The sequence below is a fragment of the Arvicanthis niloticus genome, chromosome 7 (genome assembly GCF_011762505.2).
Source record: "Arvicanthis niloticus isolate mArvNil1 chromosome 7, mArvNil1.pat.X, whole genome shotgun sequence".
In the NCBI taxonomy this organism is placed as follows: Eukaryota; Metazoa; Chordata; class Mammalia; order Rodentia; family Muridae; genus Arvicanthis; species Arvicanthis niloticus.
The window spans coordinates 13,010,972-13,031,347 of record NC_047664.1 but is presented as its reverse complement, the minus strand read 5'-3'; the positions used below and the strand labels follow the sequence as shown (position 1 = coordinate 13,031,347).

General features: G+C 41.8%; 2 protein-coding genes across 3 annotated transcripts in view; both read left to right on the top strand.

The window, feature by feature from the left end:
• Psme4 (proteasome activator subunit 4) overlaps positions 1 to 3,423 on the top strand; it is a 108,938-nt gene extending 105,515 nt beyond the window's left edge. For both annotated transcript variants that reach the window (XM_034508332.2, XM_076937958.1), the window contains 3 exons: positions 49 to 182; positions 1,518 to 1,656; positions 2,726 to 3,423. In XM_034508332.2, coding sequence (XP_034364223.1) covers positions 49 to 182; positions 1,518 to 1,652 — 269 coding nt within the window. In that variant the 3' untranslated portion in view covers positions 1,653 to 1,656; positions 2,726 to 3,423. The remainder of the gene's footprint in view (positions 1 to 48; positions 183 to 1,517; positions 1,657 to 2,725) is intronic.
• Positions 3,424 to 7,354: 3,931 nt separating this feature from the next.
• On the top strand, positions 7,355 to 18,003 carry Gpr75 (G protein-coupled receptor 75). The gene is made up of 2 exons (XM_034508906.2): positions 7,355 to 7,541; positions 13,002 to 18,003. Exon 2 carries the CDS (start codon positions 13,113 to 13,115, stop codon positions 14,733 to 14,735), a length of 1,623 nt encoding a protein of 540 aa, XP_034364797.1. The 5' UTR covers positions 7,355 to 7,541; positions 13,002 to 13,112; the 3' UTR covers positions 14,736 to 18,003.
• Positions 18,004 to 20,376: the final 2,373 nt, after the last annotated feature.

Genomic DNA, 20,376 nt, shown 5'->3' with positions numbered 1-20,376 from the left:
ATGAAATTTTATTTCACTGTAAATGATATGTTGTTATTTTTGTTCCAGAATTGGTCAGACGCCATGCTGGTGTGCTTGGACTTGGTGCGTGTGTTCTGTCTAGCCCTTACGATGTTCCTACCTGGATGCCCCAGCTCCTTATGAATCTCAGTGCACATCTGAATGACCCTCAGCCTATCGAGGTATGTTCTGTACGGTCCTGAGAACAATCTATAATAGCCATGTGGTCAATTTTGTATAAGTGAGTTTAAGTACACAACAAGCCACAGTAAAAGGATGAGTAGCAAGTAATAGGCACATCTCAGAGAGACAGACAATAAAATACCATCAGATTGGAGGCCAAGCACATCTACAGAAATCCTCTGGTGAAGCCCCTTTAAGGCATCCCATTGGAGTTCCCAATAAGGATGAATCTCCGGTAGAGTAGAGTGTGCCCTCTGGTGAGGCTCCCAAGTAAAAGAACAAATAGCAAATAGAGATAACACTGTCAGACCAGGTGCTCATAATAGCATGATGTTACTGGGCGAGTAGCTGGACTTCACAGTTGAGCTGAACTTCCCATGGCTACTTTTCAATTTTCCCACTGCAGTTGCTTTTATATCATTGGACAAACAGTAGCAGCCTCTGCTGGAAATCATTTTCCTTCCAGGTGTCCTCAGACATGGTTTTACTCTTGAGCTGATTTGCCATTCTCTCCTTCCTGACTTAGAGTTAAAGAGGCTAAACCATTCCCAGACAAGGGACCTTAGGGGACACAACATTCACATGTTTGTGGACAATTCCACTTCCAGCTTCTTAGTGAACTCAAATAGCACGTAACAATTTACCAAAATAATGTACATTCCAAAGCTTATAATTCTTCTCTGATAGTTTACTTGTATCACTTGATAAATACTTTTCTGTGTACTTTTAATCCCAGTACGCAGGAGGCAGAGGCAGATGGATCTCTTGAGTTCGAAGACAGCTAGGGCAATACAGACCCTGTCTCAAAAAAAACCTAAATTTATATTTTATATATATATATATATTTTTTTTTTTAAAGCTACCACCTCTTATTAGGTCAAGTTTACTCTGTAATTATTAAAGCCAGCAACATTTCTCCCATGAACAACAAAATAAAATTCTGTAGCTTCTATTCTTTCAAACATAAAGAATACTGACAGCATTAGCTAGAAAGTTAGGTTTCTTGCTGCTATTATTCTGGCATTTTTTATCTGGAAAGTTTCTCATCTCACTGAAGCTAATATTAAAGTAGAAATAGTAGCTGCATTATCTAATAGTAAGCACACATGCTCCTAAGCTAAACAGGTCACATTTGTAGATGTATGGAACTGGTCTAGCAATGTGACAATACATTCCAGTTGTTTGTCCTAAAGTGAAGCTACTTAGTGGTTTGGTGACAGAAAATTGACTTGGTTTTCTAACATTGTGAGAACTGAGGTCTAGGTGGATACTAGTGTAACTGAGGATAACCCACATGTAACTCTGGTTGTTAGAAGTTAAAATGTTGATTACAGATGACTGTAAAGAAGACCTTATCCAATTTCCGAAGGACACATCATGACAACTGGCAAGAACACAAGCAGCAGTTCACTGATGACCAGCTGCTTGTCCTCACTGACCTCCTTGTGTCACCATGCTATTATGCATAGAGGGGTGAGTTACGTGGGACATTCCCAGCGTGTGTCGTCCCACCAATAGCCAAGGAAAGAATATCTACACGGTTTTAAGGTTTGCTGACATTTTAGATGTAACTGCTTAAATAAAGTGAAGAGAGTTCTTTGTTTTGACTTTTGGAGACAGGGATAGTTGTGTAGACCAGGCTAGCCTTGCATTTGGGATGATTCCCTTACTGTAGCCTCATGAATACTAGGATTGCAACTATGTGTCACCACAGTTGAATGCTTTTAAACATGACTTTTGAGGTTGGGGGTATATAATTTAGAGGAAGAGCCCAAATTTAGCAAAGATGAGACTCTAATTCAGTTTCCAGTGCTGAGGTAAACAAACATGATAGCCTGTGCCTATATCCTCTGGTTGTAAATATGGCTTTTTCTGTGGTCAGTGGAAATAACTCCTATAGAATTTTTCATGATTTTGTTTACATTATTAGGCAGGCAATTTATGTGACTACATTGGGACAGTTAGAAAATAAGTAACTTGCATTGGTATCCTGGGATAGTCAGGTGAGAGAAAAGAAACCATAGGCCAATTGCTTCGTGAGTGGGACATTTTACAATCATGTGGACACTTCATCTGGATTTTTTTAATGCGTATGAATATTTGACTTGTATGTGTGTATGTGCACATGAGCATGCCGTGCCTGTGGAGGCCAGAAGAGGGAGCTGTGTTACAGATAGTTGTGATTCTCCACATGGGTGCTGGGAACAGATGCATATGTTCTAATTTTCAAATAGAGTTTGTAATCTCTATGTATCCCTGGGTATCCTAGAAGTCACTGTGTTGAACAGGTTGCCTCAAACGCTCACAGCTCTTCCTGCCTCTGCCCCTCCCCTTTCTCAAGTGCTAGTATTACAGGCATTCCCTGCCATGCACAACTCATCTAAATTCCTAAGTGCTTATTACTTCTCTGTAAAAAGAGAGGGCCAGGAAGTCTTTGTATAGACAAAGGTAAGGAGAATAAACAAAATCTATTCAGTGGGATTTTAGAACTGAGTGTCTTGTTAACCTAACATAATTTTTTATTTTATTTTTCTTAATGCAGACGACTAGTCCTCATTCTGGGCTCCTTTCATCAAAAATCCCAGACCCTCAGGTATCATCTGCGGTGACTGCAAGTTTCACAGCCCAGCTTCTGTTGAGTTTTCCTCACTTTGGTGACTTCTGTGTTTGGCCTCATTAGTCTGCGCTCACAGTTTCTCAGCTGCCATTTGATTTCCTAACTTGTCCTGAAGTGTTCCCAAAATACTGATCACTTTTTCTTTGAGACAAATGACAAAGTCACAAAGTCTCAGGCTAGAAATAACCTAGTACGATCATGGCATTATGACCAACAGTCTAGAAACTTGTTATAAACAGTGTCCTTGGAATGGAGAGTACTCATCAGTCATCAGTCGTGTACGTTCTTTCATTTCAGTCATCTCACATTGAGTTCTTCCCCAAAGGCTGTTGAGTTTAGTGGTAGTAGGGCCATGGATCATGAATCCGAAGTCTTGACAGCCTTGCATCTAGAGAGCCATGAAGAGAAAAGGATCGAAGGGGGCAAGTCTCGGAGTTAACCTAGGACCTGACAATGCTCAACCACACTGCAGAAGTCTGTCTGTGTCTTCACAGACTGGAGTTTTTGGTGCTGAGTAAGAACCAATTGCTGAAAAACTGGGGGTTTGGTGAATAAATTTTAGACTGATTTGTATGTGTATACAATGTGTGATTTTAAAAATAAAAACAGAACATCAATAAACACCCTGGCTGATTGTTTTTTACCCTACAGTCCTCACAAATTCTGTTTTACTCCACCTTGAAATACATTACACTTCATATGAATGGAAGATTGCAATTTTTGATCCCTCTCCATCTCCCTCTCCCTCTTTCCTCCTCCCCGTCTCTCCCCTCTGCCTGTATGCCTGCCTACAGAATCCACGAAGATTAATAAGACTTGATATTTGACTTGTTTAGTATGTTATATAGATGTAAAAGATTGTATAAACTTTTACAATAGGGATAACACCGTGTAGTGACAACACTGACAGGACTTTGTACAGATGCAATCCTTAACACAAACCAATGAGCAACTGGTTATAAAGATTCACACACAGCTCTTTACTTGGGGCTTTTGTACCTACAGAATGCGTGCGTGCGTGCGTGCGTGTGTGTGTGTGTGTGTAAGTTCTTTATCTTTTCATGTTACAAAAGCTGAAACAGGTGTTTTGGTTTTTTTTTTTTTTTTAAGTTCATTTATCACTAGAATATCCGGATTTTTATGTACCTTTTTGTTTGCATTTTTAAATGATAACATGTTTGCCTATCGAAGCTGTATAGAGTGCAAGATGTCTTTTAGTTGGAATAAGTCACAAGTTGATGAATGTCATCTTGTGACCCACCCTTTACAATCTTCCTTAAAGGAATACTACAGGATATTTTTTAGTATCTAATGCTGAGTGTCTCAATCTGCTCACACAGCAGTGGGCTTGGTTCGGTACTGAAGTATCAGCATACCCAGGCGTAATCCCTCTACAGAGTACTACCTGATGGACTGTTTCAACTGTGTAACTGATGTTAAAGCCTAATAAAATGGACTGTTTTTTAATACCTGACTTTTATCTTCATTAAGAGAAGACAGTTGAGTTGGAAGTAATGTTTGTGGGTTCCTTTTTCCTTCTTAGGTTTAGATCTGGGACTTTGTTCCCACCTGGCCAGAGTGCATTCTTTAACTCCTCTCTGTTGAGTGCAGTAGCCGAGCTCACTAAGCATGCTTTAAGTGGTGATTAGCCATTTATGACTAGTGATTATTACATTTAATAGTACAGGGGGACTTCTGTCATCACACAAAGTTCTGTTAAAAAAAAAAAAAAAAAAGACACATCTTTAGTCCTAGCATTCGGGAGGCAGAAGCAGATGGATGTCTGAGTTTGAGGCCAGCCTTGTCTACAGAGTGAGTTCCAGGACAGCTAGAACTACACAAACCTTTGTCTCAGGAGGGGAAAAAAGTTTTGGTAGCACAAACCCACATAACTGGTTTCTCAAGGCCACTGCGTGAGTAGTAAGACTATTGTCCACCTCAGCTTTCTCTCTCTCTTTTCTCCTTTTTTGCTTTCTCTTTCTTTTCTTTCTACCTTTCTTTCTTTCATTGGTTTTGTTTGGGAAAATTGAGAATTCCTGAGGGAAGAATACTCCAGCTATTTCTAACTAAACTACATAAAACTGCTTTAACAGTGGTTCTTACATGGGAACTTATAAATAAATAAAGTAATCGGTAGTCAGTGTATTCCTTAATTAAGACTGGATGGGATTCAGGCTTCACCAACATCTTTTTTTTTTTAAGTGACAGAAAACCATTCTGAATCCTGAACCAGAAGACTACAGAGTAAGATTCTAAAATCTCAAAAAGTTCCTTATTGATTCAATCTATTTGTGATTGAGAACCCCTGATGAAAACAAGATCTAGATTCTACTCTTAGACCTAAAAGCAGAGTCCCTTAATCTGAGTACCCAGCATGCTCTGAATACTTTTTTTTTTTCTTTTTTTTTTTTTTTTCTTTTTGGTTTTTTCGAGACAGGGTTTCTCTGTGTAGCCTTGGCTGTCCTGGAACTCACTCTGTAGACCAGGCTGGCCTTGAACTCAGAAATCTGCCTGCCTCTGCCTCCCAAGTGCTGGGATTAAAGGCGTGCGCTGCCACCACCCAGCTCTGAGTACTTTTAATATCAAGTTTGTTGCTTATTAGCTTGACATTTCCCCCAAGATTATACTGTGAATTTTGAAATTAAATGTCCTATCATTGCAGGATTAAGTTTCTACAAGTGGTCCCAAGTCAGAAAGCTCTTAGAGTGTGTGGTATGTTAACAAGGATGGAGGTGGAGGAGCAAGAGCTGTGTCAACAAGACAGTTAAGCTGGTCAGCAGCAGAAGCAGTAATAGAAAGCCATTGCTGATTGGACTTCAGTGAGGAAAGGAGAAAACAAATTTGTGAGCTCTAATCTTCCGTTTCTGAATAGAGTTTGAAGTCTTAGGAGATTCTCTTGACTGTTAATGTGACTGAGGTGAGGAACTGGCATAACTCAGCAGTGGAGGGCTTACCTAGCACAGTGCTGTCCCTTAGTTCAACCCCAGTATGGGGGCAGGGTGTGGAATTCACACTAGAAAGCTTTTCTTGTATTGGAGCATCCAAGGAATGTGATATTTAAGCCGGGAGCTCCTAATTATGGTTGTTTACCATCATGCCCAGTGAATGTGGATGTTCTATTGGAGTTGATGTGCACTTTCCCAGAGTGCTCATTATGTTGCATGTCATGAGATTGTGCTGAAAAGCTGGTTTTATTGCTGATAGCCCATTCGCGTGTTAGCGTATTGTTAGCCATGATTGACTTCTTACAGATTTTGCCTTTTGGATTATTGGTATGCCACAGTTTTTATCCCGTATATTAACCTCACTGCTATGTCTTGTGCTTGCTATTATTTTGTATTTCTTAATAACCCCACATACAATGGTGGAGTTCTTGTCTTTTTCAGTACGAGGTTGGTTTCTCTCAGGTGTGCATACTACTGGTGGCTACTAGTAGTCCAACCTGAACATTTTGTTATTTATGTCCAAATGGAATTTATACAAGCAGTAATTTATTTGGAGAGGCATATAATTTGGGTCAGAATTTCCACTGCTAATTAGTCCTTTTTTCTTAAATGTTTCTAGGGCGCAGTGTTACCCTTACCAACAACGTATCTTAGAACGGATATATTGCCAAGTAGCTGGGGAGTAGAACATGATTTATGTGTAAATTAGTTGAGGTTTTTTTCTTACGTATTTTTTTCTAAACATAGTTCTGATTTCACAAAGCCCTCCAGCATGTTTCTTAACAAAAAGCGTGGGAAAATTAAATTTCTTTGAAACTCATTACTAGCTTATATTTATAAAGGAAAATTTAACAGAAAATGGAAGCAGGTTGTAGTAGCAATGGTGCCACGAAATATTTCACCTGGATGCAAAGTCTCGGATTTCCGGTACCAGCCAAAAGAAGGGACGTTTGAATAGCATTAAGTATTAGATGAGATTAGAAAAGTAGACTGTCATAATTAACCAGATTAAAATCCTGAGGGAGTTAACAGGGTATGTTTGCTCATAATAACATACTTCGGAATGTTTGTTATATAATGACCTCGACTAAAAATAAAGCTAAGGTGAGTTTGTTGGTTTAGATATGTTGACTTTAGGAGATGAGACGCTACTGGTCTAATGTCTTATGTTGGTGTTTACTAAAATAGGCCCAGCTGAACTACACTATCACTTCTCAAGATTTTTACATTCAACACGATATTTAATAGTACCTGGTTTTGTTTTGTTTTATTTACTTTGCACCGACCTTATACTTACTATTACCTAAGACTCATAAGTGTGTTGAAGTTGGTTTGATTCAATTTGTCATAATGACTTTAATTATTAAACTCGAGTGACAGCCTAGTGAGAAGGCAAGGAGACCAGCTTGAAGACTCCCGCAGGCACTCTCGGCTGTCTGTCTCTAGAGGCCTGCAGACTCACTCAAACGGTCTGACATCTCCGGCTTTCACGGTTTCCTTGCTGTGTTTCAGCAAGTTCGCAGGCAGCCCTGGCAGGTCCGAGTGCACACCCACGAGGCTCAGGCCGGCAGGCAGGGAGGGTGCCGGCAGGCGGGGCGGCCACGGTCAGAGGGAGGGGCCGCGCCCCGGGTTCGGTGACTGCACCGCCCGCCTGGCTCGCCTAGGCTCCCGGGATGCGCGGAGGCGGCGGCGATGGCGATGGTGACTCTAGCCCGGCAGCGTCCAGGCCACCGGGCGCAGATAGGGTCGCTGCTGCGACATGGAGGAGGAAGGGCGGCGCTGCGGCCAGCTGGCAGGTGAGAGGCCGCAAGCCCAGACCGGGAGGATCCCACCAGGGCTGTGAGGCGAGCGGGAGCGGGGAGAAGGCTGAGCTTGGCCTGGCCTGGTGGGATGCGCACCCGTGTTCCTGTGCAGCCTGCTGTAAGCTCCTAGGCTCTACATGGACCACAACCCACTGCCCGTATCCAGGCTGAGTCCAAGCATCCCTGGACCAGCCTAGGCCTGTGTTTCCTCCAATTCTAGGGAGCCCCCTACCCATTACCGATCACAGTTGGGGATAAGCCTGCAATCTCCCACTCCTTTAGTCGTTAGCATGCTGTGCTCCACAACCTCCTCATCCCTCTGCCAGAGACCCAGCTCTTCCCCACCCCATCAGCTACTGCTAGCCTCAATGGGTAGTTCAGGTGGTTAGAAAGAATGGGAGGTTTGAAATACCTCACTGACCTTGGGCAAGTTATTTAGCCTCCCTGAGGTTTTCTAGATCCATTCAAGTCGGTGGGAATGGGGCAGAACTTAGTTCTGTGTGAGGGCAGCGCTCAAAATAATGCCTTCCATGAAGAAATTCAGCATTTATTTGGGTGGAATACAATGAAATAATCCAGGTCATGAGTTAACTTGTAAATGTCCTAATGTTTGCTTCAAAAATTAAGACAGTTTAGTCTCTGGGAGCTCCCAGGAATCCGGGTTGGTTGATTCTGTTGGTTTTCCCCTTCAGCTCCCTCCATCCTTCAACATTTAGAATGGAAATAAATAAAACAATTTTTTAAAAAGACAGCACAATACTGGGGACCCATCACCCCTCGCCCCTCTCTCTTTCTATCTCTCTGCGTCTGTGTCTCTTCTCTGTCTGTCTCTCTCTGTCCCTTCTCTCTGTGTCTGTCTGTGTCTCTGTCTGTCTATCTATCTATCTATCTATCTATCTATCTATCTATCTATCTATCTATCCATCCATCCATCCATCTATCCATCCATCCCCTCCTACATCCGCTCCTGGCCCCCTCTCTCCTTCCCTCAGGCTGGCTTTCACATAGGTAATACTGCTTCCTGCTCACAGAGAGGCTGAGATTACAGGCTTGTGCCACCACATCCATCTTTTCACACATTTTTTTCCTTTGTTTATTTGTTTTGCAACAAAGTGTCACTATGTATCCTTGGCTGGCCTGGAGCTTGCTGTGTAGATCAGGCTAGCCTCCAACTCAGAAATTTGCCTCCTTCTGCCTCCTGAGCACTGAGATTAAAGGCCTGTGTCACATTCATATTTTAATAAGAGTTGACACGAAGCAATTTGTTTGGAGTTCCTGGTTCTTGCTTCCAGTTACCTCAACACCCTTCCTCAACTGTAGTCAGATGTATATTAATTTATTTTGAGAAAAAGTCTCACTATGCGGATGTAGTCCAGATTAGTCCGTCCTGGGTTTGTTTGTTTTGTTTTGTTTTGTTTTGTTTTGTTTTGTTTTGTTTTTCAAGACAGGGTTTCTCTGTGTAGCCCTGGCTGTCCTGGAACTCACTCTGTAGACCAGGCTGGCCTCAAACTCAGAAATCCTCCTGCCTCTGCCTCCCAAGTGCTGGGATTAAAGGCCTGCGCCACCCCCACCCGGCCCCTCCTACTTTTGAAATCATGATCCTCTTGGCTCAACTTCCCCAGATAAGTGTCATTATACTCTGCTCATTCTATCTTACCATGGTTAATAAATATACTTAAACTCCTGGCGGTCTGAGCTGGTGAGATGGCTCCACAGAAAAGGCCTTTGCCACCAATCCCAAGAAACTACAAGATGGAAGCAGAAAACCAACTTCCACAAATTATCCTCAAAATTCCACATGTCTACCTGTCTTAGAATTTCTATTGCTATAATAAGACACTGTGACTAAAACCATGGGGGAAAAAAGGTTTATTTCATCTTACAGCACATCATACAAGAAAGTCAGGGCAGGAATTCAAGGCAGGAACTGATTAAATGGCATGGAGGACTGTTTCTAACTGACTCATGGTTTGCTCATCCTGTTTTCTTATAGTACTCAGAACCACTGACCCAGGAGTAGAACCATGCATAGAGAGCTGGGCCATTTCATATCATTCATCAATCAAGAAAATCTACCATAAGATTCCCCACAGGCCAGTCTGGTGGACATTATCTCAATCGAGGTTCCTTCTTCTAAAATGACACTAGCCTGTGTCAAGTTGACATAGAACTAGAAAGCAAAGTATAACAGTATATATGCACCAAATAAATACAATACAATATGAATATGTTTAAGGCTGGATTGTAATTTAAAATCATTATGATACGACTTTTTATATCTTCTAGAACCTGTCTATTACCCCAGAAATAAAAAATAACATGTATGTATGCATTGGAACATTTAATGTTTAGGAATGGTTAACCACTACTGACTTTGCTCCAAAGGACTGAATACATGTGCGTACGTGTGCGCACACACACACACACACACACACACACACGAAATTCCTTTGCTGTGGTTGTCTTTGTCATTTGTTTTGTGAGACAGGGTTTCTCTGTGTCACAGCCCTGCCTGTCCTGGAACTCACTTTGTAGACCAGGCTGGCCTTGAACTTATGGAGATCTGCCTACCTATGCTTCCCAAGTGTTGGGATTAAAGGTGTATGCCACCATGCCTGGCATACATCTTTTATTTTTGTTTTTAATTTTCTCCTAAAATCCCAAGAATTAGTATTGAGCTCTGGGTTGAATTTTTTTTTTTTCAGTTCCTTTACTGGTTTTGAAGTTTTGTGTTTCAGAAACTTTTACTGGAGAACAGCTATTTAATAATTCATAGGATTGTTTTGATGGTGAAGTAAAGTTTGATAGCTTATATAAAGTTTGAGTATGAGATGATAGCATGTAACACCCACACAATAATGAGAGGTGTTGTAATTTAGTTTTGACCTAAGGATTCCTCTCTTGAGTGTGACCGTGTAAGTATGTGTGCATGTGTATGGGGAATGGTGTTAAAGAATGTGGGTGTTGAGGAGCCACTGCTTAGTTCACATGGAAGCTTTTGGGGAGATGATGTAGTGTAGTGAACAGTGCCCAGTACATGATAAATATTCTCTATATAGATACTAACAATGGTGCTGAGAGGTCGGATTGCTCTTATTTCCTAATATACATTTCTATATTTTTAAATTAAAAATGTATTGATTATGCAACTTTGTCCCCACAGTAATTCCAAATCATCTTCCCAACGCCAGGATTGAACCTAAGACCTCACGTATGCCAGAAAAGTACATTACCACTAGCTATAACACCCAGACTTTCTTTCACTTTTTCTTTTGCTACAGGTTCATACAAAGTTGTCCAGGCTGGCTTTGAACTTAGAGTCCTCTTGCCTCAGTGTCCTGAGTCGTTGGGATTACAGCCTGTGCCACTACTCCAGACTCAATCCCCACTCCCCCACCCCTCACACACACTTCCCTCACACCCCCCTTTCTTACTTTCTTTCCTTTTTTTTTTTTTTTTTTTTTTTTTTTTTTTTTTTTTTATCGATGTTGGTGCCTCATTGTCTTATCTTTGACATCCAGAGTTTGGGGTCTTGTAACTTCCACGGTTCCATTCCACTGCTCCCCTGCTTTATTTCTCTAAGCACCTTGATTCCAGGCTCTAATCATTTCCCTGGACCAAATCCCTGCTACTCTGGTTTGTCTCTTCCCCTTTTCATAATTAACTCCAAGAAACATTTTTTTTTTTCAAACCAACAGTAAACGCTGTCTTTTTGCACTGTAATAAAATCAAAAGGGTTCACAAACAGGCATGCAGTCTTAAACTAGAAATAGTATGAGCTCTCCTTTATTACTTAACTCTAGTCATTGATAAGCAGATGTTCTGAATTTATACTTTTATCTCCCATATAACTTAGTTTAAGAAAATGTATTTTACAGACAAATGAATGTCATGTTGCAGTGAAGAAATTCACCATAGTGTGTGTTCTGCAGTCCACAGCCTATGCAACAGCAGTCAAGGCTGCTTCTGTCTTAATGAGGGACAGGGCGGTCACATGGCTCTCTCAGAACTGATCTGATTCTCACTGCCAAGCCTATACTTGGGTTAAATGCTGAGAGACTTCTGGTCTAGGTAGTCCATAGTGTTGCTTGGAGCTGCAGTAATCACTTATTGACTGAGTCCAATCTGCACCCCCTGATCCAACAGCTAAAAAGGTTGGCACCTGGAGGCCCTAAGATCCAGCTCCATCTGGTGGTTAAATATTCTGAACATAGGCTCTGGACCTCCTGAGTGCCATTGGTTGTCTCTGCAAAATGTTAGATAAAAGCATATGTTTTCCAGTTGTTAAGAGCAGAACACTAAATGTTATCCGTCTTGCTGGATTCTTCTTTGGAAGAGGATAGACAGCAGGGCATACACATCTCTGGGGTTAGGAACAGTGAGGATTTGTGTGAGTATATATTAGATTTCCTCGCATAAGAGAGGAAAATTATTATAGATAGAAAGAAGGAGCAGGAAGGTTAGTCTTTTAAGGTACCAGGTGTTTCTTATGTACATTCAGCAGCTAGAACAAGACACACATGTAGTTAAGTGTAAATTTAGTGAATGAAGGCAGAATATATACCTCCAATTCGATGGTGGAGAAGAGCAATACATACTTTTAACCACTAAGCCATGTCTCTAACCCTCATAGTGGGGTGTGTGTGTGTGTGTGTGTGTGTGTGTGTGTGTGTGTGATCAAACACAGAAACATTCTCTAGGGTAGACAGCTGCAGTACCATTGCACTGTCTCTTCAGACACCAAAGTGTTGCTTTGCACCTCAGAAATTACAAATATAAACTAATTCACTTTTTGTTACTTGATATCTTCTTCTTTCAAATGTAGCCTTCGTGAAATTTTCTTTTCCAAAGGAGGGTTTTCAATTGGCCAAGAACTTAACTCTCAAACTAATGAAAGAAATAAGTGCTGGGAAATAAAGATTTCTCACCAGAGAAAACTGGGATTTGTCAGAGATTCCTGTGCAGTCGTTGAAGGGCCACATTATGCATCAATACCTCCTGCTTACATTACAAGCACGCTGTGTTGCTTGCCTGCCTCCTGGTGCAGAGACCTACTCTCCGTTTCCCAAGCTGCTCATTCTCCCTGCCCCTCATCTTTCACCCAGCTGGCTTCTCCACACCAAAGCTCCCTTCACCGTTGCTCAACGTCTGCCCCAGATGGATTCAATTCCCCCTGTCCCTGGCTTTAGTCTCTGCAGCCACACAGATGTAACTCCTTCCAGAAAGAGACTGGTCAACTTCCAATGGAGAGGTCATGTTCCCGTGTGTCTCCAGTGCCTTGGTTTCAATGCACTTTTCTGTATTAGACCTTGTAACATGGTTTTCAAAGCAATAGAGATGAAAATTTTGAACTCTGTAAAACAGAATGCAATTGCTAGTTCACTAATCCATTTCTGTCTCTGGGTGTACTTTTTTTTTATGTGTGTTTGTTTGTGTGTGTGTGTGTGTGTGCAGGCTTATCTTCCTTGGCCATCTTTGGCACATGCCCGTCGTCTGTGAGCTGAGATCCTGACTCTCTTCCTGCTGATTTTTCTTTTTGAGAACACAAGACACCTTTCTCTGAAGATGAACACAAGTGCCCTGCTTCAGAATGTTCCCAATGCCACCTTGCTGTACATGCCTCCCCTGCAGGGAGGCAATAGCACTTCTCTCCAGGAGGGTCTTCGAGAGTTTATCCATACAGCCACCTTGGTGACCTGCACTTTTCTGCTTGCTGTCATCTTCTGTCTAGGCTCTTATGGAAATTTTATTGTCTTCTTGTCTTTCTTTGACCCAGCCTTCAGGAAGTTCAGAACCAACTTTGATTTCATGATCTTGAACCTGTCTTTCTGTGATCTGTTTATCTGTGGGGTCACAGCCCCCATGTTCACCTTCGTGCTGTACTTCAGCTCAGCCAGTAGCATCCCAGATAGTTTCTGCTTCACCTTCCACCTGACCAGCTCTGGCTTCATCATCATGTCCCTTAAGATGGTGGCTGTGATTGCCCTGCACCGGCTCCGGATGGTGATGGGGAAGCAGCCTAATTGTACAGCCTCCTTTTCCTGCATCTTGCTCCTTACGCTTCTTCTCTGGGCGACCAGCTTTACACTTGCCACCTTGGCTACACTGAGAACCAATAAGTCCCACCTGTGTCTCCCCATGTCCAGTCTTATGGATGGGGAAGGGAAAGCCATTCTGTCTCTGTATGTTGTTGACTTTACCTTCTGCATTGCTGTGGTGTCTGTCTCTTATATCATGATTGCTCAGACACTTCGGAAGAATGCTCAAGTGAAAAAGTGTCCCCCAGTGATCACAGTTGATGCTTCCAGACCACAGCCATTCGTGGGGGCCTCTGTGAAGGGAAATGGAGATCCCATTCAGTGCACCATGCCAGCACTGTATAGGAACCAGAATTATAACAAACTGCAGCACAGCCAAATTCATGGGTACACTAAGAATACCAACCAGATGCCCACCCCCTCAGCCAGTCGACTCCAGCTGGTATCAGCCATCAATCTCTCTACTGCCAAGGATTCCAAAGCTGTGGTCACCTGCGTGGTCATTGTGTTGTCAGTCCTGGTGTGCTGTCTTCCTCTGGGGATTTCCCTGGTGCAAGTAGTTCTCTCTGACAACGGCAGCTTCATCCTTTACCAGTTTGAACTGTTTGGATTTACTCTGATATTTTTCAAGTCAGGATTAAATCCTTTTATATATTCTCGGAACAGCGCTGGGCTGAGAAGGAAAGTGCTCTGGTGCCTGCGATACACTGGCCTGGGCTTTCTCTGCTGCAAACAGAAAACTCGACTTCGGGCCATGGGAAAAGGGAACCTTGAAATCAATAGAAACAAATCTTCCCATCATGAGACAAACTCTGCCTACATGCTGTCTCCAAAGCCACAGAAGAAATTTGTGAACCAGGCTTGTGGCCCAAGTCATTCAAAGGAAAGTGTAGCAAGTCCCAAAGTGTCTGCTGGACATCAACCCTGTGGTCAGAGCAGCTCAACACCCATCAACACTCGGATCGAACCTTACTATAGCATCTACAACAGCAGCCCTTCCCAGCAGGAGAGCAGCCCAGCAAACTTGCAGCCAGTGAAGTCTTTTGGGTTTGCCAGTTCCTACATCGCCATGCACTATTACACCACCAACGATTTGATGCAGGAATATGACAGCACATCGGCAAAACAGATTCCTATCCCCTCTGTCTAACATGGCCAGAGAGTCTGGACGGAATGGTTTTCTCTTCTGACTGAACAAGCCTTTAAAAGGCTTTGAGGTCCATGGCAAAGCAAAACCTGGAGTCAACTGAAGACTTGACAACTGGGTTTTCTTTTATCTGAAATATTAGTATCTGGGTTGGCTTCATGGTTTCTTGACATTTTAAGATTTGATGTAAAAGTTTATTTCAATTTCTACTCTGATCCATGTCCCAATACTTTATCCTAAACTGCTAAGAAGATGGCAGGAACTATCCTACTGTTGATACCCTTTTAAGCCAGTATTATGGGACTTTAGATATGTATTGGCTACATATTCTTTCTTTCCATCAACTTTATTTATTATTTATTCACTTTATATTCCGACTGAAGCCCCACCTCTCCTCCCAGTACCCCCTCATATGGCCCCTCTCCCAATTCCTCCTCCCCTTCATTTCTGAGAAGGGGGAGGTTTCTTCTGGGGAACCAACCCACGCTGACACCTCAAGTGACTGCAGGACTAGGTACTGCAGGACTTCTCTCCCACTGAGGCCAGACATGGCTGCCCAGTTAGGGGAACAGGATTCACAGACAGGAAACAGAGTCAGGGACAGCCACCGCTCTACTTGTTGGGGGACCCCCATGAAGACCAAGCTGCACATCTGTTACAAATGTGCTGGTGGCCTAGGTCCAGCCCATGTGTGCTCTTTGGTTGGTGCTTCTGTCTCTGAGAGCCTTCAAGGGTCCATGTTAGTTGCCTCTGTTGGTATTCTGAAGGAGCACCCATTCCTTCCAGGTTCCCAATCCTTCCTCCAACTCTTCCACGAGATTTCCCAAGCTCAGTCTAATGTTTGGCTGTGGGACTGACTCTGCGTCTGTTTCTGTCAACTGCTATAATTTGGCTACATTTTTAAATAGGTGTTTGAAAAAAACTGATCTTTCTGAAGTGTTATTTTTATAAAAATATGGAATTTATGTCTTTGAAGTACTGAAACAGCAAATAGTGTACTTTTTTGGTGGCAAATAATTTGAATAAAAAACTTACTGTTAAAGCAGAAAATAGAAGTGTGTTACCTGCACCTCTGACCTCATTAAAATTCTCACCCATTGTTAGGCATTTCCTTTCTAAGACAGTAACCTAACAATACAGAGCTATAATTCTTGTCACTTTTATGTACAGCATTGTTCTATGTGAGTTGAGCTTTACAACGTTCTTTTTGGTAGTTACTAGTTAATTACTTTTTCAGAAGAACCTTGCTTATTCCAGAATCCTATACTAGTAGAAGATTGTACTACAGTAGGGGGCACCGTTCTGAGAGAGCAGACATGGTGTGTCAGCCTCAGCAGTTTGTCTGTGGAAGACAGGGTACATTTTGATCATGCGTTCAACACTAGCTTCATAGAGATGCAATTGGGAGGTTTGGCTTGAGCTTCCCTTGTTTATGAGGACAGTTTAGTAGCTAATCACCTGACAGCGTTCACATAGATATTCAGAAATAACATTTATATTTAAATATTGCTATGGAAAATAATTTCTGAAATATTAATAGATCTATTAATATTTTCGGATTGAGGTTTTTAGGTTTTGGCTTTCTCTCTCTCTCTCTCTCTCTCTTTTTTTTTTTTTTTTTTTTTTTTTTTTGGGGCTGGAGCTTGAACCCAGGTTCATGCATATTAGGCAATCAATTTACCACTGAACTGCGTCCGGAGCCCCAAAACTAATTGTTTTATATTCTCTCATTAACCTTAAACTGGAAATAAGCAACTATATTATTCTTACTCCTAAAACTAATTTAATTAGGTACTCTAGCTCCTAATATAAAAAATATTTTCTTCATGCAGTTAGGATGTGAACTCACTAGAATTTTGGAACACTGAGACTCAAAATAGAGTATCTTTACAAACTGTTGTATCCAACTATTGTTCTCAAAGCTCAGAAGTTCAAGGAACAGAAGGGGCTCACCTTGGAGCACCCTCCCATGCTCTGCCAGACTCCAGGATCATGGGAGCTGCTGAGCGAGGGAGTAGCTCCTTATCCAGAACTGGCCTAGGCTCCTGTAACCACAGTGGCTTCTAGTGCACCCCAGTCAGGTCTGTTTCAGAGATTTAAGTGTGAGGACAAGATTTTCAAATTCACCTTCTAGACCTGGCCTACCTACTTCTCTCCTTCTCTTCCTCTTTTCTCTTCCTTTCTTTATTCTCGCTATAAAGTTTGATAGCATATCCATTCTCCTTTATTTTGGTAGCTGGATACTCTTTTTTGGAAGTCACTCAAACTATTTCAACTGTGTTTTTATAAATTCAACACAACATGGTTCTCACTAATACTCCCATGAGACAGATAAAGTACAGAGCTCTTTTCAACAAAGAATTAAGGCATCTGATATCCTCTCCCAATATTTAAATTAAATATTTAAAGAATTTTGGCAAATTACCATTAAACTTGGTCTTAATTGCAAACCTAATATTTAGTCCAGTAAAGCAAATATGTTTGTATTCAACAACAAGGTAATTTACACTTTAAAAGTATACGTCTCTGGGTCTTGAGAGATGAGTAAGAGGTTAAGAGCACTTGTTCTTACAAAGGACCCAGGTTCAATTCCCATGTAACCCACCATGATACACAGCAATACATAGACGTGCATACAGGCAAAACACCTGTACACATAAAATAAAATTGAATCTTTAAAATATTTGAAAGTATACATCATAAAGACGTATGCATCTGTTTTGAGGGAGAATTACTACCTATAAATTTTTTTAATATTAGCTTTCTTGTGTGACCTGTGAGTTTGAAACTAATTGATCAGCATGGGGCCCATCTTTGATAAATAAAAATTATAGCATAATGAAGACAAAGCATATACATAGAAAGTGTTCAGTCTCTTTGTCTTCATAAAAGAAATTGTTGATTTGATTTTCATGAAATACATAGTGGGCTGGATTCTTGGCTCCCCTCCCATCTGTATATAGAGATGTAACTTGTTTCTTCATGAGCTATGTATGTCTGTCTATAATAGTATACTCACAATGTTGATATAGGTAGACATATATAACTTTTATCTTCATAAGGGCTAAAATTATAACTCAAATTAATGAGAATTTAATTGAATATGATGTGCAGGAAACATTAATTTTTTTCTCTTTGATGCTTACTGTATGCAAAATATGTGTCTCTAAAACATTTTATATTAAGTGTTCTTATGTTAACCCTTAGGCCAAATTTTTATTGCTGATGTTTTAATGTACTTTAAAAATAAGTTTGGAAAATAAAAATATTAAAAACCCCAACTTTGGGTGGTTGTGTTTTTTTATAGTTGTTTTGTTTTTTGTTTGTTTGTTTGTCTGTTTTTGAGACAGGGTTTTTTTATATAGTGTGGGATAGCCTCAAACTCACTTTGCTGCTGTTTTCTCATCACTGAGATTACAGGGGTATGTTAGCACACTGTGCTGAAAAATCAAGTTTTAATATGGTGTCTTGTCTAGTCTTTCATATAGGCAGGCCTTAAATGTAGAAGTCCTGTCTCGACCTGCCAAGTGCTGGAATTGCTGGAATGATGTGGTGGTTTAAATAAAAATGGACCCTGTGGGCTCAAAGAGAGTGGCACTATTAGAAGGTGTGGCATTATTGGTGTGGGTGTGGCTTTGTTGGAGGAAGTGTGTCCCTAGGGGTGGGCTTTGAGATTTCAGAAGCTCTAGCCAGGTCTAGTGGCACACTGTCTCCTCCTGTGGCATGAGGAGCTGAATGTAGAACTCTCAGCATTTCCTCTAACACCGTGTCTGCCTACGTGCCACCATGCTTCCTGCCTGATGACAATGGACTAAACCTTCAAACCTGAAAGGTACCGTCAACTAAATGCTTTCCTTTAGAGGAATTGCCATGATCATGATGTATCTCTCCCTTCCCCCACCTCTCCCTTTCTCTCAGTGGCACCATGGATGGATAGAATCTTGCACATGCTAGAAAGTGCTCTGCCACTTATACTTCCTCACACATCCGTGCAGTGGACATGTTTGCACAATATGTTCAGCCTTAGATAGGGAAACTTACCTTTTTTTGAGAAATAAAATAAAATTACTTGTTTGCCCACATTTTGAAGCATGTATGGTCATAACAAGAATAATAAGCCAACAATCTTTTTTTTTTTTTTTTTGGTTTTCCGAGACAGGGTTTCTCTGTATAGCCTTGGCTGTCCTGGAACTCACTCTGTAGACCAGGCTGGCCTCGAACTCAGAAATCCGCCTGCCTCTTTTTTTGTTGTTGTTGTTGTTGGGTTTTTTTGTTTGTTTGTTTTGGGTTTTTTTTGTTTTTGGTTTTTCGAGACAAGGTTTCTCTGTGTAGCCCTGGCTGTCCTGGAACTCACTCTGTAGACCAGGCTGGCCTCGAACTCAGAAATCCGCCTGCCTCTGCCTCCCAAGTGCTGGGATTAAAGGCTTGTGCCACCACCATAAGCCAACAATCTTATTTACAGGACAGTTTCCCAGTGGGATGCTTAAACCTAGGTCTTCATGAATGCTGGACAAGCACTACCACTGACCTATCTCAGCTTTATGTGTGTGTGTGTGTCTGTGTGTGTGTGTGTCTGTGTGTGTGTGTGTGTGTGTGTGTGTGTGTGTGTGTGTGCCTGCTACTAAGTATGGGTCTCAGGGATCAAACTTCCGGGATTTCATCTGACGTTTGGCTGTGAGTCTCTGCATATCTTTCCATTGGCTGCTGGGTGGAGCCTCTCAGAGGACAGGTATGCTAAATTCCTGTCTGCAGACATAACAGAGTATCACTAATAGTGTCAGGGATTGGTTCTTGCCCACAGGATGGGTCTCTATTTGGAGCAGTCACTGGTTGGCCATTCCCTCAGTCTCTGTTCTATCTTTGTCCTGCACATCTTGTAGGCAGAACACATTTTGGGTCGAAGGCTTGTGGGTAGGTTACTGTTCCGATCCTTCCACTGGGAGTCCTGCCTAGCTTCAGGAAGAGACCACTTCAGGATATATATGTCCCAGTGTTAGAAATCTGAGCTAGAGTTACCCCCTTAGATCCTCTGGGGCTTCTCTCCATCTTACATCTCTGGCAGGTCCAAGAGATTGTCTCCCTAGCCAATCTCCCTTCTCTCCCCGCCCCCCAGCTCTCCCTACATATGATTCCCCACCTCCCTTCCCCATTCCTTCCTCCATACAGTTCTCTCCTTCTGTTGATCTCCAGTATCTATTTTGTTTTCCCTTCTCCGAATGATTTAAACATCCTCCCTTGTTCCCTCCTTGTTATTTGGCTTCTTTGGGTTTGTTGATTATAGCATTTGATAGTTTGTTGATTATCCTGTACTTTGTGACTGATATCCACTCACTTATGAGTACACACCATACATGTCCTTTTGGGTCTGTGTTACCTCACTCAGGATGATATTTTCTAGTTCCGTCCTGTAAATTTCACGATGTTCTTGTTTTTAATAGCTCGATGCTGTTCCATTTTCTGTATCTATTCTTTGCTTGAGGGACACCTGGGTTGCCAGTTTCTGACTATTACAAATAAAGCTTCAATGAACATAGCTGAGCAGGAGTCCTTGGGGGTGGTGTAGCGTCTTTTGGGTATGTGCCCGGGAGGGGTATAGCTGGGTCATAAGGGAGAAATATTTCCAGTCTTCTGAGAAAACGCCGAA

Bases quoted from the DNA above. Each gene is read 5' to 3' on its own strand.
- Gpr75 (XM_034508906.2), top strand. From the start codon at position 13,113: ATGAACACAAGTGCCCTGCTTCAGAATGTTCCCAATGCCACCTTGCTG.